Source organism: Phoca vitulina, unplaced genomic scaffold, assembly GCF_004348235.1.
Source record: "Phoca vitulina isolate PV1807 unplaced genomic scaffold, GSC_HSeal_1.0 scaffold46, whole genome shotgun sequence".
Lineage (NCBI taxonomy): Eukaryota > Metazoa > Chordata > Mammalia > Carnivora > Phocidae > Phoca > Phoca vitulina.
The window spans coordinates 1,266,726-1,285,811 of record NW_022589749.1 but is presented as its reverse complement, the minus strand read 5'-3'; the positions used below and the strand labels follow the sequence as shown (position 1 = coordinate 1,285,811).

At 45.1% G+C, this 19,086-nt stretch overlaps 1 protein-coding gene across 1 annotated transcript in view; it reads left to right on the top strand.

The window, feature by feature from the left end:
- Nucleotides 1-9,195, top strand: part of CCDC60 (coiled-coil domain containing 60) — a 150,856-nt gene extending 141,661 nt beyond the window's left edge. The window contains exons 10-14 of the mRNA XM_032431271.1: nucleotides 2,741-2,803; nucleotides 3,475-3,597; nucleotides 5,221-5,352; nucleotides 7,045-7,234; nucleotides 9,094-9,195. Of these exons, the coding sequence (XP_032287162.1) occupies nucleotides 2,741-2,803; nucleotides 3,475-3,597; nucleotides 5,221-5,352; nucleotides 7,045-7,234; nucleotides 9,094-9,195 (610 nt within the window). The remainder of the gene's footprint in view (nucleotides 1-2,740; nucleotides 2,804-3,474; nucleotides 3,598-5,220; nucleotides 5,353-7,044; nucleotides 7,235-9,093) is intronic.
- Nucleotides 9,196-19,086: the final 9,891 nt, after the last annotated feature.

Sequence of the window (19,086 nt, the reverse complement as noted above, 5' to 3'; positions counted from 1 at the left end):
CAGTTACAAGGAGATACAGAGATGCCCCTCAGCAGCCCATGGGAAGTGGGGCAGGGAGGGGGGACTTTTTCCTTCTTCACTAGAAATAAGCTCCTTAATTTCTAGGGCTGGGGGGTGAGTATCTAGGTGTCTCTCCCCCCACTCAAATGGTATAAAGTTAAAATTCTCCAGTCATGGAGAGATATGAAGCAGGGAGGGTATGGAGTCCCCTACACGACTGCCCTTTCCCTCTTTACTTGGGTGGCCTTTAATGAGCAAAAGGAGGTCCACCCATATTTCATTTACTCATCTTGACTATACTCTTCAGTACCCCCCTGTGCCAGGAACTGTGCTAGGTTTGGAGGGATTCAACAGCAAATAGGACATATGTAGTCTGCCCTCACAGATACCACTATCTGGACCGGGTGGGGTCATAGCTTTTTTGTGTGCTATGGGCCCTTTCAGAAAAATGCTTTTAAATGCATACTGTAAATCACAAAGGTTTGCAACGAAATCTAGAGTACTATAGATTATGATATTACAACCAAATTTGGGATATAGTCATCTATGGGCTTCTTTCACAATGAGCTATATAACAAGACTTAGCAGCAGATCTAATAACTACCGTAATTTTAGATTAGTATTGAGTGTAAATGATCTTTCAAAGTATCTGCCACAATTGCAACATGTTGTGCAAGTACATCCAATTTCCATTTCTGCTAAAGGTTAGTTGAAATAAAGACATAACCTTTTTTCCATCTGCATTCATGGATGCCTTGAATCCTGCCCGTTAGAGGTGCCTAGAGGTGCCTGGGTGGTCTAGAAGCGCCTGGGTGGCTCAGTCGTTAAGCATCTGCCTTCTGCTCAGGTCATGATCCCAGGGTCCTGGGATCGAGCCCCGCATTGGGCTCCCTGCTCCGCGGGAAGCCTGCTTCTCCCTCTTCCCACTCCCCCTGCTTGTGTTCCCTCTCTCACTGTGTCTCTCTGTCAAATAAATAAATAAAATCTAAAAAAAAAAAAAAAAAAGAATCACTGGTCTAATGGGAGAGCCATGAATTTATTAAATAATCCCACAGAGTGAGCCATATAATCATGACTATGGAAAGTGTACTGAAGGAAAAGTAAGGAGGACTGGGTGAAAGGTGAGCACTAGGGGCCTAAGACTGAGTTTGACATTTAAGCTGAGACCTGAAGAAAAGAAGATTTAGCTAGCTATGGTGGGGATAGGTGGGGATAGGTGGGAATAGTGTTCCAAGCAAAAGGAACAGCCTGTGCAAAGGGCCTGAGACAGGAGGAAGCTTTGAGGCACTGAGCAGAAATCAGTATGGCTGAAACTCAGGGAGAGCCAAGGAAAAGGAAGACAGAACTGGGCAAAGGGTCCTTTGTTGTTTATTTCTGTTTGTTCTTTTATCACAGCTAATACCACTACTTCCCTCATCCCCCACCTCCTCCCTGAGTCACACTGTCAGTGCTAGAAAAGAAGAGAGCCGTCTACAGGAGGGAGGTCAAAGCCAACACAGTCTCCCAAAGAATTCATCTGCATGGGTTGGGGCCGCTGGTTGGAATCCAAACACAAGGACCTCTGGGTACTATTCCTGGGGCCCTACATGCCAGCGAGATGGGATAAGGGCTCCAGCCATCACCTGCCAGAGCTAAGACGTCTACATCCAGTCCCTTGAGCCTCTGGGAAAAGCAGCAAAGGGTCAGGACCTTTCTTATGGAGAGGGCTCTGGGAAGTGGCCAGCCTACCAAAGGAAGTTCCAGGTGCTACAGGGGCGGTAGGGAAGGGTCAGCTGCACATCACAAGGATAAGAAAAACAGGCTCATCCTCTAGAATCAGACAGAGAAGACAGTCAAGTAAGTTTTCCAAGCATTTGGTAAAAAGAGAGACAGAGCAAGAGAGAAGGTGTGAGACACTGGTGCTGAAGGACCCGGGAGAAGGCACTCGGGAGGGATGAGCATGAGCAAAGGGGCTTCACCCCCTTCTAGGAACTCCGACCATCCAAGTCAGGAGGGAGTGGCCACTCAAGAAATTCAATCAAGCCCACACCTAGAAAGGGTTCAATGTCATGAAGAGTTGACTGATCACAGATGAGGAGACTGACGATCCAGAGCTGAGGTGCTTGCCCAAAGACTGGGAGGTGTTGGTGCTGGGGTTGGGCTCTGGAGTCAGCTCTGTCTGCCTCCAAAGTAAAGCGAAGTGAGTGGTCAGCTCAGGGTCCAGTTCAGAGAAGAGAATCCTTGAATGAAGAAGCAGTCTGGGGTTGGGAACATCAACATCATGACTAGAAAGACTTGACCATCCCTTCACTGCACTCAGCCCGGGAGGTTACATGTTAATTGGTATAGAGAGGAGAATGGAAGGGACCCAAGTGAACTTGTCCTCCAGAGGGAAAGATCAATTTTGTACAAATGAAACTGGGATCCAGAAGATACATCACTCTGACAATACACAGAGACAGAAGGTCAAAATCAGACTAGAAGAGTCAGAGTAGGCAGAACTTGTTGTAGACCATGAAACAGTGTTGGATTTGAGCAGGTGGAGAAGAAACAAGAAGGATCCTCCAGGCAGGGGATATGGGTAGAAGCAAGGACCAAGAGGTGGGAAAAATATACACTCAGTCCTATGACTGGTCCCTTGATTAGCGCCACCTCCCTTCCCTGAATCCTGGAGGCTAGCAGGTGTCATGGGAGCCCCGAAGACACCCTTTTTGCGAAAAGCAGGCTCCACACAACCTGAAACCATCCCTTTGTGTTTCAGTGACCGATCCAGCAGTTCAAGTGGAGAAAGCCACACCCAAGTCATCCAGAAGAAGTCTAAAAGGTACGCCAGATGGGCAACAGAACATGCTGGGCAAAGGCACTGTGGCAACCACACGGTCTGTCTCCCCAGGGGTATGGAAATAACTCAGTGCATACCAGACTCCCTGAAGTCATACACACTGCTTAAAGACAAGGGATGCCCAGGGCAAGGGGCTCACAGCCAAGATGCCAATGCAGACAATGGCAATAAATTCCTCCCCTGTGCCAGACGCTGGGTGAAACATTCTATATTATCTTGCTTATTCCCCAAAACCAATCCTATGAGGCGGGAGCATTATCCCATTCTACGGAGGAGCAAACTGAGACCTGGCCAGGTGAGATGTCTTGCCTGAGGCCACACAGCTAAGAAATGGTGGTGCTGGAGTCCGAACCTGAGTCTCCCAGCTCCAAATTCCATTTTCATCTCACAGTCCTTAACATTTGCCGGGCTCAAGTGACCGGATGTCTCTCTGTGGGCTTATTTAATAAAGCCTGAACCACCAACCTGATGTTGTTGGGAAGATCTGTCCTTCCTACATCCAGGGGAATGCGAAGGGCAGATCCAGGTGAGGGTAGAGAATCAGGGTGTACAGAGAATCTCCATAGCAGGGCACCTTGGGGCCCAGGGAGTCCAGCCTCATGGGTCTGATCCTGGGACTCCATCCCCTAAGCCCTTTGTATCTGTGTCGACAGCCGCACCAACCGTGACATCATCCACTGCAAGACTGGTGTGTGCAGCTCCATGAGGGCCAAGTTTTACAGCGTGGCCCAGGAGGCTGGCTTCTGTCTTCAAGACAAGATGGAAATCCTCATGAAGTAAGGGCACACAAACATCCATTCATCCAAAGGACATTCATCTAGTACCCAGTATGTGCCCACTGATGTCAGGTGCTGGGGCTTAGCAGGGAATAAGGACTATTTCCTGCCCTCGGAGAGTTTATAGTCTCCTGGAAAATATGGGCAGAAACAAATAACTGAGTCGATAAATATATAGGCACAAATTATAGTCATTGCTATACAGGAAGAGAACAGGGTGCTATTAGAGAAAGCAACCATGAGGACCTAATTTAGGTTGGGTAATCCAGGAGGACTTCTCTACGGTGACTTTAGGCTGAGCCCTGACAGATGAGGAGGAGCTGGTGATGTGGTAAGAAGGTGGAAGGACATTTCAGGCAGCAGGAAAAGGACATACAAAGCCCCCAAGGCATTAAGGGACATGGAAAATTTAAAGAGAAGGGAGAAGGAGGGGGTGAGAGCTGCATTATGCACAGCCGTGGAATGTCACACTTGAGACCTGGAACTTGGTTTTAAGAGTACTGGTGGGCTATTGGAAGATTTCCTTTCCTACTCTGACAACCCAATAACTGTCTCCCTTCCCAGGCTACCCCTTGACTGCGGTGACCATTCACCCCAATGAAATTCATCCATTCCATTACTGTGTTATATTGTGACCCTTTTGTCTCTCACCCTTTGAGCATGGACAGGTTAGCTGTTCCAACTGCTCATTGGGAGATGACTTGCCCCCACCTTCTGGGACCCATCTTATAGATGAGAAAAGTGGGCCCAGAGATGTCTCTTCTCAAAGGTAGTAAAGGTGGAATTCAAACCCAGAGAGTCACATAGGAAGAGGGAAGGAGGGGCGGGAGTTCCAGCGGAAAGTAACAGCAAAGTCTTGGAGGCCAGAAGGGGCACAGGGCACCAGGAACTGCCAGTAGTCAGGTGTGGCTGGGGCTTCAGTTGCTTTCATGGTAATCAGAGAGATAGATAGAGACCAGATCATAAAAGGTCTTCCAAGCCCAGCTGTGGAGGTTGAACTTTACCTCGGAACTTTGTTCATGAGCCAAAGTATAAAATGCCAAGCTGGAAAATGCTGTAGAATAATCCACAGCCTTGGAGGGCAAGTTACTCAACAGACTTTATTCCGAGTAAAATGGAAAGCCATTGAAAGTTGTACACAGGTGAATGACATGTTATGTTTATATTGTAAAGGCTCCTTAGAGAGCTAGAACATATGCCCAAAATGATAAGGGGAGTGGGGAAGAGAGGAACCAACTTGAGTCTAACACCTACTGTGCATCTGGCACTAAGCTCAGCACTTTACACACACCGTGTATCATTTAATCCTCACCTCCAAGAGCCAGAACCATTATTACTCTCCATTTTACAGTTAGAAAGCTGTGTCAGTACAATCAAAAGTAGCAGAGAGAGAATGAAGGCTGATAAAAAAGTGACAGGATTTAGCAAGAAAGGCGCATTTCAGGACCTTGAAGAGAGTCGTGTCATCTTGTGGCGTGAGCCACATTGTAAAGTGAAGAGCATCTGAGAGGGCTAAGGATTTCATGAAGGAAACAGTGTTTAAGTCAGATCCCACAGGACAACTAGGATGGATAAAGAAGGGGGTATGATCTTCTTCATCTTTTTCATATAATCTGTATGCAGGCGCCAAGAAGAGAGAGGTCTCCAGAAGTTCCATTCTTTTGTCATTGTCTCGAATTTTAAGAAGGATATAGCAAAAATGAGGCGTCAAGTCTCCATGGTAAAAGGAGATGCAGAAGAAATTGCAGACCACTGGTAAAGATCCTGAGAGCCAGATAAGATGGTCCTTGATGTGGGGGGAGGAAGAAGGGGCTGTTATTACACAATTACATTTGATCCCATTATCCTTCAAGACTGTTCTTGGCCACCAACAGCGCCCCCCCATCCCAAACAGGCAGTGAGGCAAGAATCCCTCAGTTCCTGAACCACAGATAATCCAACAACTGTATGCTCCATATTTATCTTCTGTTTGATTCAGACTTGCAAATAAGGACTAATTTGCCAGCCCCTTGCAAGAGGCAGATGAGGCAAACCACCTAAAAATTTCTACAAATTGTGAGGTCTATGAGGCAATCCCTATATTCCCCCAAATAATTTGACCCCTTAAGGATATAAAACAAGGCAGGCATATCCTAGGAACACTGTGACCCAGCATGGGGATGATAAAAGAATTACAACAAAAAGCAACACGTATTGAGTGATTACTGGGTGGCAGACATGACCCTAGGAAATTTTCCTAAATTATCAATTTTATTCCCCACAAAAATCCTGAAAGTTACATATGAATCCCCACTTTGTAAACAAGGAAACCTCAAGATTTAAACCCCTGTCTGACGCCAGTCTCTATGCTCATCTGCAATATAGAATTGGAGTCTGCCATGAACCCTATCATGGCACGGTGAGTAAATCAAGATCTAAGAGTAAGATGAGAACATCTAAAAATGTACCCAGAATCCCTTCCATGATTTTAATAATGTGGAATGGGAGTTTACAAGGAGACATGAATAAATATATACCACAAAATATAAAATACAAAGCAGTGCACATAGCCTGAAGTTAGATGATCAATTTCTTCTTCAAATTCCTCTACAATTGATTCATCTCTATGGGGGGGGTGGGGTGGGGGATCCTTTTTTTATTTATTTTTTATTTTTTTTTATTTTATTTTGTTATGTTAGTCACCATACAATACATCATTAGTTTTTGATGTGCGGATCCACGATCCATTGTTTTTGTATAACACCCAGTGCTCCATGCAGTACGTGTCCTTTTTTCTTTTTTAAAGAGGTTCCATCCCCTGCCTTAAACCCTGGTCATACCTGAACCACCTCCAGGTTGGAATCTACCTTATTTCTACCATCTCAAGAATGGACTACCAAACTACCCTCAGACTCTGTTGCAGCACTCAGAAAGGTTCTCAAAACCCACTGAAACACACAAAGCTGTGGCCCAAGCTTACTCACTAACAGGGACATAGAAAATACACACACAGTTTCCCCTTCCTCGTCCTCCTCCTCCATCTTGGGCATGAGAGCCCCTTGCATCCTGGCAGAGATTCCACAGGTATGTCCGCGTCCTTCCTGGCCTGATTAACTCTCAAAACAGAAGCTTCAGAATCTCAGTGCCCCTTCCTTTCTTGTGGCTTTTCACACTGTCTGCGTGATTAGAAAAACCACAAATGCTTTAAAGCATGCCCTTAATTTGTTTTTTTAATGAGATGTAAATCATGCTCCAGCTTTTACTACCCCTGAAAAAACAAATCTGCCCGATCTGTGGGCCCTTTACATTCAGGAATGGAGGCAGTTCTCCCAGATAAGGACAATGCTGCCCTGGAGACATCACACGAGTGGTAGAAAGAGAGAGTGGGGAGGGAGGACCTGAGATACCCAGACCCACCCCCCAGCAGCTTCCTAATTGGCCCTCTCTTCTTGGGATTGGGAATTGAAGGTACTTTGATCTGCTATCCAAACTCCCTGAGGATCTGAAGAATTTCCACCCCGCCAAAAAGATCCTGGCAAAACTGCAGAAGTTTGGGGAAAACCTGGACCTCAGGATCCGGCCCCATGTCCTCCTGAAGGTGCTACAGGACCTGAGGATCTGGGAGCTGTGCTCTCCGGACATTGCTGTGGCTATCGAGGTAACTACTGTGTTCTGTCCGCTCCTCACTAGGCCTCCGGTGCCCTTATATAGTCATCTCTCAAAGTCCAGGCACTGGTTAAGTACTGCAAACCCAATTAAAAAGACATAAGGTCTCTGCCTTCACGGAGCTCATCATCAAACAGGCGAGGGATTACCACGTGACCTTGGTGGTTCAACTCCAGGGGACATTATATTCTAGGTAAACGGTGCCCCCTGGGGAAACTTGGAGGCTTTAGAGAGACATAAATAAATGGACAAGTGAATAAAATAACTAGCAATCATAATAAAGAGCACTCTAAATGTGGCCCGTGGACCAGCAAGCATAGACCTCACGTGGGTGCTTGTTAGAAATGCCGAATCTCAGGCTTCAAACCGTAGCTACCAACTCAGAATCTACATTTAAATGAGGTCCCAGGTGATTTTTATGCACAATAAAGTTTAAGAGCACTGATTTAAGGTAAATGTAGAGGGGACCTATCTTAACTAGGGCGTCTGGGGAGGGTGACTTTTAAGCTGAAACAGAACTTGACTTATGGGAGGGACTCATTGGCAGTCAATGGGTTGAGAAGGAAGCAAGAAAGGAGGGGCTAGATTGCAAAGGGATTGGAGAGGTCAGTCTGTGCAGACTGCTGAAAGTCAGGTTAAGGATTTAGGTCTTTACCTTGAGCCTGTGGGGAAGCCACTGAATGGTTTTTAATGGTAGTTTATCATCACCACCCACTCTAGATGTTCCTAGGGCATCAAATGGTATCAACGGCTGGGGGAGAGTCACTTTCTTAATTTCATCAGATGGCCTACGTACATTTTTTTTAAGTTGGCTCCATGTCCAGCATGAAGCCCAATGCAGGACTTGAACGCACGAGCATGAGATGGAGACCCAAGCTGAGATTCAAGAGTCGGACGCTTAACCGACTGAGCCACCCAGGTGCCCCAGATGGTATATGTACATTTTAATAGGGCTTTCAATGTCTCAAGATAAAGATGGGACTCAAATGGTGGAATTCTCAGTCCTCTGGGTGTTTTCATGCCAGGCTCGCGCTCCCACAGGCTGACCTGGGTGTATATATGTGGTGCAAGGTCAGGAGTAGGGGAAGGGGGATGACCCTGTGGACAAATTCACAGGTCCAGACTGCACTCGCCACATCCTGTGAGGCTCCTTCAGGAAAGACTGGTAGACTAGTCCAAAACTCACTCAAGGGCAACTCTCCACTCCCCACTTGCCAGTTATGGGGTCCACCTTCCACCTTCCATTTACGGGGCTGTAGAAGAGGCAATCTCCAAATGGGTAAGAGGAAGGCGGTATGGAGGCTCTGAGGTGAGTTCACCACCCCACCTAGTAAAACTTAGCATGCTCCTCTCCCAGTGAGAACATCAAAGAATGCCTGATAACCAGGATGTGGGGGTCTCTTAATCTAGACCATGTACGAAACCACATTTTGTGTCTTAAAAGGCTTTTTTGGAAGTGAGCTCATAGTTATCATCAATTCTCAAAGAGATCTACAAATGAAAAAATGTTGAAGGACAAATGACATTTTAAAAAAGATATTAAGGATTAGGGCAGAAAGAAAAATGCAGACAGCTGGGTTTTTCTGCTCCCCCCAAATTTCTCTGGGTCAACAGTAACAAAAAGAGGCTTAAAATTAGTCTGCTGAACCAGGAAGCTGGAAAGGGGTTCTTTTCTTGAGAGAACAAAATCCCCATCATGATGCTCCAAGGCATTATGAACGCCTGAATGTTTAGAGGCAGCCTGTGGCCACCAGCCTCAATCACACATCTTCCAAGATCTTGGAGGTGGGGCAGCAAAGGGAGTCTAGCTTTCAGACCAAATCTGAAGTTGCTACTGTATTTGCCCTGCAGTTTGTCCGTGAACACATCATCCATATGTCTCAAGAGGATTATATCACCTGGCTGCAGAACCGGATCAATATCCCCATCCGATCCCAAAGTCTCCGGGCATAGCCTGGCCCTGGGTCAACCAGCTGTCCCAGTGGAGGAGGGCTAAACTACTGTATTCCTGCTTCCTATCTGTGTTCCTACTTCCTGCCTATCCACTAGGATATAGGAGGGTCTGACTTCTGGCAACATTCTAGAGGAAGATACTCCCAGGTGGAAACTCCCCTCGACCTCATACCCCAGCCTCAAACTCCCAGTCTCTGTTCCTCATTGGTCCAACCTGACTCTACCCACTCCCTCTCCAGATGCCTTCCTCAAATTCTGGTTAATAAAATGGAGCTGAGTGTTTGATGTCTGGCTGGGAAAGAGTTGGAACTGTGGAATTTGGGTATGGTATTCAGATCCTAATAGTAACCACCGTACTATTTATTAAGCTTTTGTTATGCAATAGGCCCAGTGCTGGGTGAAATTATATTGCCTGCTAATATCATTTAATCTCACAATAACTTGGTTAATTAAGTAGGGAATGATGACACGGTCCCCATTTCACACCAATGGAGCTATAGCATATTTCTAAACATTATGTATAGGCCATGGATGGATAGCTGGGTAGGTGGGTAGATGAATGGATGGGTGGATGGATAGATGGATGGATGGATGAGGCATTCCCAAATAAGGCAAACGGTATGCAAGAGAATTTCAGCCTTAACAGTACTCATATATTTTCTGGTGGTCTTGGTTGCACTTCCTATCATCTCAAAATGTGTATGGACTCATTGCCATTTTACCTCTTTTCTCATTTTAGTCTTATGCTTACCTACATGCTCACCAAGTTATAAAACAGGTAGTCATTTTAACTCTCATTGATGGACCAGCTGAATTAATGATTAAACAAATGGACTTGATTTGCTCCTATTCCCAGATTATCAGAGCACTCATATAGGCTGGCCCTCCACATCTCTTCATGATAATCCAGAAGGGAGGGAGGACAGCTGAACTGGCACTCCTTTTTAGTTGAAGCAACAGCTCACTCCTCCATTCACCTACTCAAGTCATTTACACATTCATTCAGTGAATGTTTACTGAGAGCTCACTATGCATCAACCAAGTTCTAGGTTCTGAAGATACAGCCATGACTAAAGCAGACATGGTTCCTGCTCTCTTGGAGGTTACATGGAGACAGACAAGTCAACAAAAGGCAATGGGGTGGGAAGAGGGATTGCACAGCATCACACATCTCTTCACACTGATGTCCTTTGTTTAGCATGATACCTAGACAAGCCATTTGAGGTGCAGAGGTGAGACACTGCCTACAAGAAGTCTGCAAAGTTAAGAGACCCCACACCTCTCTGTATTAAATAGGAATTTGAGTAAGGGGGAGGTGAGAATAAAGGAGGAGGGCCAAGGGAGGAAAAAAAAAGAGGAAGAAGGAAAGGGGCCTGAGAAGGAAACTTGGGGGAAAACCAACCAGGGGAAAGTTCCCAAGGTGGGGCTGGCTAGGGGATCTCCAAGAACTACAAGCCAAACCAACCCCCTCCACTACATCACCTTGGATCTTTAGTAATTTCAGTCGTATACTCAAGCGTCCTCTGGGGGTGATGTTTTGAGGAAACATAAGAAGAAGCTATGTTCTACATCTGGGTCAGCCTAGGGGCAAAGAAAGGACTTAAGGGAGTCAGAACGGAACACAATAAAGAATTTAGTAGGAGCAGGAACTCCAAGACAGACTGTTATTCCATAAGTTCTCTAGATTTATAGAAATCTTTGTTTTAAGATTTATTTATTTATTTGACAGAGAGATTGAAAGCACAAGCAGGGGGAGTGGCAGGCAGAGGGAGAGGGAGAGGGAGAAACAGGCTCCCCTCTGAGCAGCAGAGAATCTGAAGACGTGGGGCTTGATCCCAGGACCCTGGAATCATATCCTGAATCAAAGGCAGACGCTTAATCAACTGAGCCACCCAGGCACCCCTATAGAAATCTTGAATGCACATTTGGCTTCCCACTAGACAGGATGGGACTCTGCTAAATTGATATATATCTCATACATCTCTCAAATGTCAGGTGACATTTAATTACACTAGAGAATCAGTGCAATGGTGCCAAATTAAAGCAGGTACAAGAACATCCCAGGGGACATAGGGCTGAGGATGGCAGGAGGGGGTGGGTCTCAACTCATACTTGAGATGTCAGGAAAGGCTTGCTAGAGAGGGTGATGATAGCTGTAAGATGAGTAGGAACCAGGGAGAGAAAGGTAAGCCAGACAAGGAGGGAGGGAAGAATGTTCCAGGTACGAACAAGAGTGTGTGCAATGGCCCAGAGACAAAAAGAAACTTGATGTCATTCAAGGAACTAAAATAACAAGGTCTGGCTAAACTATAAGGCCAGGTTGTTAGCAGGACAGGGAAATGGAGGAGGGAGGTAGAGACAAATTTGGAGATGCTTTCTAGGCCATGTTATGAGGTTAAGACCAACTTACTGGCAATATGGAGCCATGGAAGGATTCTGAGCAGGAGCTTAATCAGACTTGTGTTCCGGAAAAAAAGAAAAGGCTACTATGTAAGTGCAAGGCGGGAGGCAGGGAGCTAAGATAAGGCTGTCACAGTGATTGTGGGGAGAGCAATGGCAGTGGGGACCGAAAGTCTCTTGAAAAGAATCAACAGAACTTGGTGTGGTGGGTTACAAGTGGGCAGAAGGCAGAGAGTGTCAGGAACCATGTCTGATCTTCCAGCTTGGATGTCTGGGTGGAGGATGGTGCCTTTAACGTACCAGGAGGAAAGGAAGAAAAGAAAGTTCTGAGTGTTGTTTTGAACATATCGATGGGACAGTCATGTGGAAGAATCTGAAACTCAGGAGGGAGGACCGAGGTAGAAACAGGACATCCACATCGCATGGGCCATGATGGTTAAGGTAGGAAGTGGGAGGAGAGGCTGGGAGAGCGGCCTTGAGGACAGAAGGACGAAAGCGTCAAGCAGCCCATTCACAATCCAGCCCTGACTGAGGGACTGCTTTGTTTCAGACACACAGGAAATGCTTGACGTGGGTTCTCTCATTTCATCTTCATGATCCTACAAGGCCAGGCTCACCTGCTTTACAGACAATGAAACAGAGGCTCGAAAAAGTGTCCTGCACTCATATCCAGCTGACTCTGAACTCCCTCCCTCCCTCCACGGCTGCCCCGCTCTGACCCCAGTCCTCATTGTATGAGACCAGGAGGTCATGAAAGTTATCTTGCTTTTGGAATCACATCCAAGGAACAGCTCTAACGGCAGGGCTCCCTGGCATTGTATTTACTTACATTTGCACAGTTTGCAAATAGGATAATACTCCTGTAATAGCTTATTTGATGCTCACAGCATCCCTCTTGGGTGGACATTGTTCTAATTCACATTTTACAAGTAAGGACCGTAAGGATATCAAAACTTAAGGTCATTTGCCAACAGTCACACAGCCGGTAAGTGGCAGAGCCACGTTCAGAACGGGTCCATCTTGGGCAGGGAGATGCTAAAATCACAAGACACTGGGCCCTCCCTCTGGCCCCTTTCTAAGCCTAGTTCTCAGAGCTGTGGCTCCATCTAGTGGTCAATATTAGCACTGCGCTCCCATCATGCCCATCAGCGAAGTAAAACCTTCTACTTTGGAAGAAGTCAAGTTTTAATAGCAGCAACAAGACCTACTCTGCTTAGACAGGAGTATTTACTCAAGATATTTTACTGCTAAGATAGACTGGGGACTCGGAGGAAGGACTACATCACCTCCCAGCTCCCAGGCTCAAAGAAGAGCCACAGGGAGAAATAGTTGTGCTGTGAGCATCTTTCTCAGAATCACAATTAAGCACCTACTGTGTGCCAAGCCTGTGCCAGATGACCAGGATCCATGGTCCTGCTGCTCAGACCAAGCCACCTGCATGGCTATCATGACAGTTTTTAAAACCACATGTACCCTACAGAAGCTTTCTCTGTAAAGGAGCAGAGAGTAAATATCTGTTGCATATTCTTTTTATATATGTAGCCCTTTAAAAATATAAAAGCCATTCTTATACTGGAGGCCATATAAAACAAATTATGCCCAGATTTGGGCCATAGGCTATAATTTACTGACCCTTGCTAGAGTGTCAATTGAAGGAAGAAAGGGAATTTTCTTCCCCAAAACCTGAGACAAGGAGGGCTGGTGAAAATAATATGGTAAATATGTAGACAAAGTTGTTCTTTTTTTTTTTCACCATTCATAATAGTGAGGGACTATTACATTTCCTTTAGGAAATGGGGAAAGGGAATGTATGGCACATGTTAAAAATTGTAACACTGCAAAAGGACATTTGCTAAATAATATTTCTTTCCCCTCCAAACCTCAGACCCGACTCCCATCTAGAGGGGCAACCTCATTGTTCCTAGTAGCCTGTGTATCTTCCAGAGTTACTCTGCCTATACAAGCCAAAAACAAATAAGCAAATTAAAATGGAGCATTTACTGTGTACTTACTCTATGCCAGGTATTGTTCTAAGCGCCTTGCATGTTAATCTTAGTTTATCCTGAGAGCAGCTCTATGGGCCAGTATGACTCTGATATTAATAGCAGAGGAAACCAGGATGCAGAAAAGCTGAGGAACTTGCCCAAAGCTACAGAATTTGGGTGGATATCGTTTTTTCTTTTTAACAGAAATAGTGAGCCTGGTATACAAACTTGTGCATTCATTTATGTTGGTGGTGATTTCACTTCGTATATTCCTACTTTATATGAAGGAAGAAAGTGCCTGGAGTTTCATACCATGGAAACCAACAGCTGCACTGTCATCACCCCCGGTCCTGACATTTCTTTTCATGGGTCCCAGATCAGGAAGGACCTGGACCAAAAGCTATGACCAACTGTAAATAGTGGAATAAAAGCCCAAGCTAACTTTAAAACCACCCCCGTAACACTTCCCTCTTTATCCAAACCACTCATTTCAGCCCCTGAGCCTCACTCTCCATGGCTGAAGTTGAGTGTCCTCCCCTGTCTGGGGTCCCAGAGGTTAGCCAGGGGAAGCCATATACAGATGACGTAGAATAAAAATGTAATAGAAGTGATAATTTTCTGAGTGACTTACGCCAGGTACTATGTCATTCATTCACATGCATTCTTGGTTGAATCCTTGTAATCACTTTTTGAGGTTGGCATTATTGTGTTTATTCTCATTTTACAGAGGAAAAAAGCTGAGGTTCAACAAGGTGGAGTGGCTTGCCCAAGTCACATACCTTCAATCAATGGATCCAGAGTTCAAATTCTGGTTGTCTTGAGATTTTGCAATATTCTTTCAACTATATTACACTGTCTCTCTACTTACATGGAGGCTTTTGTGTTGGGATTCAAATTGGTCATCTTTTGATGGGGGTGAGAGCCACAGCTTTAGTGATAATAAATTTTAAAAACCATTTACATCTGTCAAAGGACGTTCACATCCATTAACACTATATGATTTTCAAAGCAATCCTCTGAGATGTGCAAAGCAGATCTTACTCGAGTTTCAAAGACATGACACACCCAGTCATGAAACCCAAGTCTTGAAACTTAGACCTGCCTCTCTGACCCTCAAGCTTTCCGTACCTCACTAGCCTGGGAGACTGAGCACAGGAAACACATTAGCTCACACTGGGGGGCAAAGTCCTTTCAGTTCTAGTCTCAGAATAGCTCCCAAAAGTTTGTTTGTATACTCGTTTATTATCTGTCTCTCCAATTAGATTTAGGTCTGTGAGGACAAGGATTGAATCTGCTTTATTCATCAATACATTCCCAACACCTATCATAGGACTCCTGGCATCAACTGGAGAGATGGATGGATAGATAGATGGATGGTTGGATGGATGGATGGTTGGGTACATAGACAGGTAGATGGATGGTTCGGTGGAGGGAGGGAGGGAGGAAGGAAGGAAGGAAGGATAGGTAGATGGATGGCTGGGTGGATAGATGGATGGTTGAATGGATGGATGAGTAGATACATAGGTGGTGGATGGTTGGGTGGATGTATGAAGGAATGATGGATGGATGGATGGATGGATGGATGGTTGAATAGATAGATAGACAGATGGCTGGCTGGCTGGCTGGCTGGATGACTGTGAGAGAAGCCATCATCAGGGTTTCTCAGATATCTGCTGTCTTCTGGGAAATATGGATGTCCACAAGGGGGCAGATATGCAAGACTATCCATCCTGACAAAGCTGGGGACTAATGGGTATATAGAAATAAACAAAAAGCTAAGTGTACTGAGGCAAAACCAGCACAAACACTTCTATTACCATGACCCATCAGGTTGATGAGAGTAGAGCTGAGGCATTCCAATTACCTCAGACTTTTAAAAGTGACAAAAACCTACTTTCAGAGCTTGGGACAGGATTACTATTAAACAGTAGAGATTTCGGCTCTCCCATCACTTACCCCAAGTCAGCAAGTACCCTCCATCCATTCTTTTCCCAATCTATTTCACGTGTTCCTATAAAAAGTCTTCCCCACTTGCCCTTCGGGACTATTAATGCTACCCAACAGCCACTTCCCATTCTTCCTTTGCTAAAGGAGTCCTGATTTTGTATAGGTGTCTACCCCTCCTCCCCATGTGAACCAGGGTAAATCATGACTGGTCTAAATCCATTCTGGTAATCCCATTCCCCGTGCCAGGACTGATTTATAAATGATCATGTGACCCATGAGTTTTACCAATGAGATGCAAAAGGAAGCTTCTGAAAAAGGTTTCTTTCTCCTTAAATACAGGCACAGGGGTAAACAGTCTTTCCTCCCCTGGAAGTTATCACATAGGTCCAAATTGTTCAGGCATCTGCTGTCAATAGGGGGTAGAGCCAAGAGAATTACATTGGTTTGGACTTTTTGCAATGTGAGATGATACAGCCTCTCATTGTTCTAGGTAGTTGAGTCTGGGTTTTCTGTTACTTACAGCTGAAAGCACTCAGTTACAAGAACTAGGCATATTAGTATTATCATTCTTCTCACCTAACCAACGTCTGCCCTTTTGGTGGCTATCTGAATGACAATGCCCTCCTTCACAAATTTTAGAGAAAGTCTTTGACTCTTTTAAGCAAGGTGTCATCATGCCAGAGAGAATCCAGATTTGTTATTTGGATCTCCACAAAAAGGCAACATGTCTTCCAAATAGAGAAATTACCTATGCCAGAACCTTTTCTGAAGATTTAAACTCTTACCAAAAATTGAAATTCTTCTCACCAAAGAATTGGAGGTTGGAGGACATGATACCATACAAGGTGCTCTATGAGGCACTTCCATTCCCAGAGTCCCAAAAATGTAGGAACAGAGGTGAAAAAGAAAAACTGGAAACTGGGGCAAATTTTCAACTTTACATTGATTTGAAGGTGTTCATGGGAACAGGTATGTGAAGGTAGAGAATGATTCAAATTTAATTGAAAAACAAGTCCTGGAGATTACAACTGGAAGAAAGGAGCTAAGGGAGGGAAAGCAGCAATTGGGTGGGTGGGAGGTGGGTGGGCAGCTCAGTGATGTTCATGAAGTGTTTGAACCAGGTGAGATCTTGTCATCTACTTGAGCTCAAGTATTCATTGAACACCCATCTGTGCCAGGCCATGTGAGAGATGCCAGAAGTATAAAAATATAGAGACCCCTTAGACCCTATCCTCCAGGGTTAGATGCAGAAGGTTTAAGTGCAGAAGGGTTAAATGATGGTCCTACAGCATGATGCTTAAGAGAGAAGATCCTGGTGTCAGACAGAAAGTTCAGATCTGAATTGTGCTCTCACTAGCTGTATGACCTCAGGAGGTATCTTCACTTCTATGTACATTTCTGTAAAATGGCTGTACCACTAAGGAATCAATAAGGCTCACAGTAAGAACTCAGTACACTTTAGCTATAACAACAGTGATGGTAACAGAGAAAATGGTGCAGATGGAGCACACAGAAGCTGCCTCCCCAATCCAATCAGGCAAGTCAAGGAAGGTGCATCAATGTAAAGAAAGGTGTATCAGTCACTGTTCTTTAGACATAAGCAATAAAATCTGATTCTGGCTAATTTAATTCTGAGTCTTTACATCGCTGCCTCCGAGAACTTTATGTTCTGATGCCAAAGCCTAGCTCACATGATCACATCGAAGCTGCCAGAAAGGCTGAGAAAGCAAGTTTGGACTTTTCATCTTTTATAATAGGAGGAAGAATCATCTCATAAAGTGCAAGATTAAAAAAAAAAAAAAAAAGAGGAGATGCTAGCCCCAGAAAAAAGCCAAAGTGTCTTCTAAAGAAAGCTTCCTGGAATAAGTACCATCTCAGCTGAGTTGAAACCAACCCACAATTTGTATTTTACCAATGAAGAAAATGAGAGACAGAGGGGTGGACTTTTCCAAGGCCACGGGCTTTGGGAGGAAGAGAGTAGGACTGGGAATCGGGAGAAGTAGGGTTCAGGGGGAGACCCCAGGGGAGACTTCTCATAGGGCTGTGGGAGGAAAATGCTGTTAAGTCCCAGCTGGAAGTTGACGTTGAGTCTAGAAGTGGTGGCAGCAGAAGAGAATAGTGGACAGTTGTTAATCTCCAAGCCTGGGAAGAAGTTGGGATCCAGCATAGAAGAGCATTACATAATAAAGAAATTATCTGGTCTTTATCTCCAGTTCCCTGGAGGGAGCCTCTAAACCCTTGGAAGTTCCCAGATGATAGAAGTATCTTTGTTTTTCATGGGGAGCCCCTTGGACCACACCTGAGTTTATGCAAATGAAGTGTCCCACAGTGGGCCCCTAAATAGTTTTAGACTGGGTTTTGGCCATACCAGAGAGACCAACCATGTGATTTGAGGATTGGGGCTTTGAGTCCTATGATATCAGTCTGTCCGCCTGAGGCTCAGGGGCTGGAGATCAGTTCAGCCACAGGACCAACGATTCAATCAGCCATGCCTACATGGTAAACCCCAATAAAAACTCTGAGTGCCTAGAGCTCCAGGGAGCTTCCCTTGTTGGTAATCATACACTGATGTGCCAAAAGGGTAATGGTTCTTGAGGACATGGAAGCTTCACAATTGGGACCCTCCCAGACGTCATCCTATGAAACTCTTAATTTAGAAGGTCTTGATTTGTACCCTTTATAATAAAACTGAACATAATTATCACTCTTTTCTGAGTTCTAGGAGTTGTTCTACTAAATTGCTGCATCTGAGGGGCTATTAGAACTACCAAATCATAGCCTGTTGGTCAGAAATGTAGATGATTTCTGGGGATCCCTGAACTTGTGGATGATATCTTGAAGGCATTCTTGTTGGGGACTGTGTCCTTAACCTGTGAGATTTGACCCCAACTCTGGATAGTTAGCATCACAATTGCATTGCAAGGAGAAATCTATAATCCAGGCAAAAGACTATATTGTTCCAACACTGCGGTTGAGCCTCTGTCAAGGGAAGTCATTCAAAAATGTGGAAGACGTGTGTAGCTTGCGCCTGCCCACGCTCTCTTTAGATAGCAGCCCCTGCTCCTTGATTCTTAGGCATGATGGATTGTGCAGAGAGAGCTTCAACCCTGGTGCCAGCTGTACCCATGTGACCAAGACCTGACCAATCCCAGCACTGCATGTACCCGATCATAGCAAATGACTCAGGAATGGACACCCAAGGTAATCCAATAGAAGTCAAACCCTGAACTTCCACCGGAATCAGTGAGAACAAAGCATTTTCTTCTGGAATTGTTGACTATAAGGATAAAAATAAGCCTAGAGCTTCTTGGAGCCACCCCATACAGAGACGCTGCCAACAAAGAGAGGAAAATCAAGCTGAGAGTAAGAGAGAGGTTAAATTTTGGTTACCTCATTTGATCATGTGGTTCTAGCCAGACCTTTGAAATGTTTAGCTGTGGGGCCCAACCAATTCTCTTTTCTGCATAAGTCAGATTCAGTTTGGTTTTCTTCACTTGCAACAACAACAACAACAAAATCCAATGAATGCAGAAGGAGAGAGAAAGGGGATCTCTGGGCA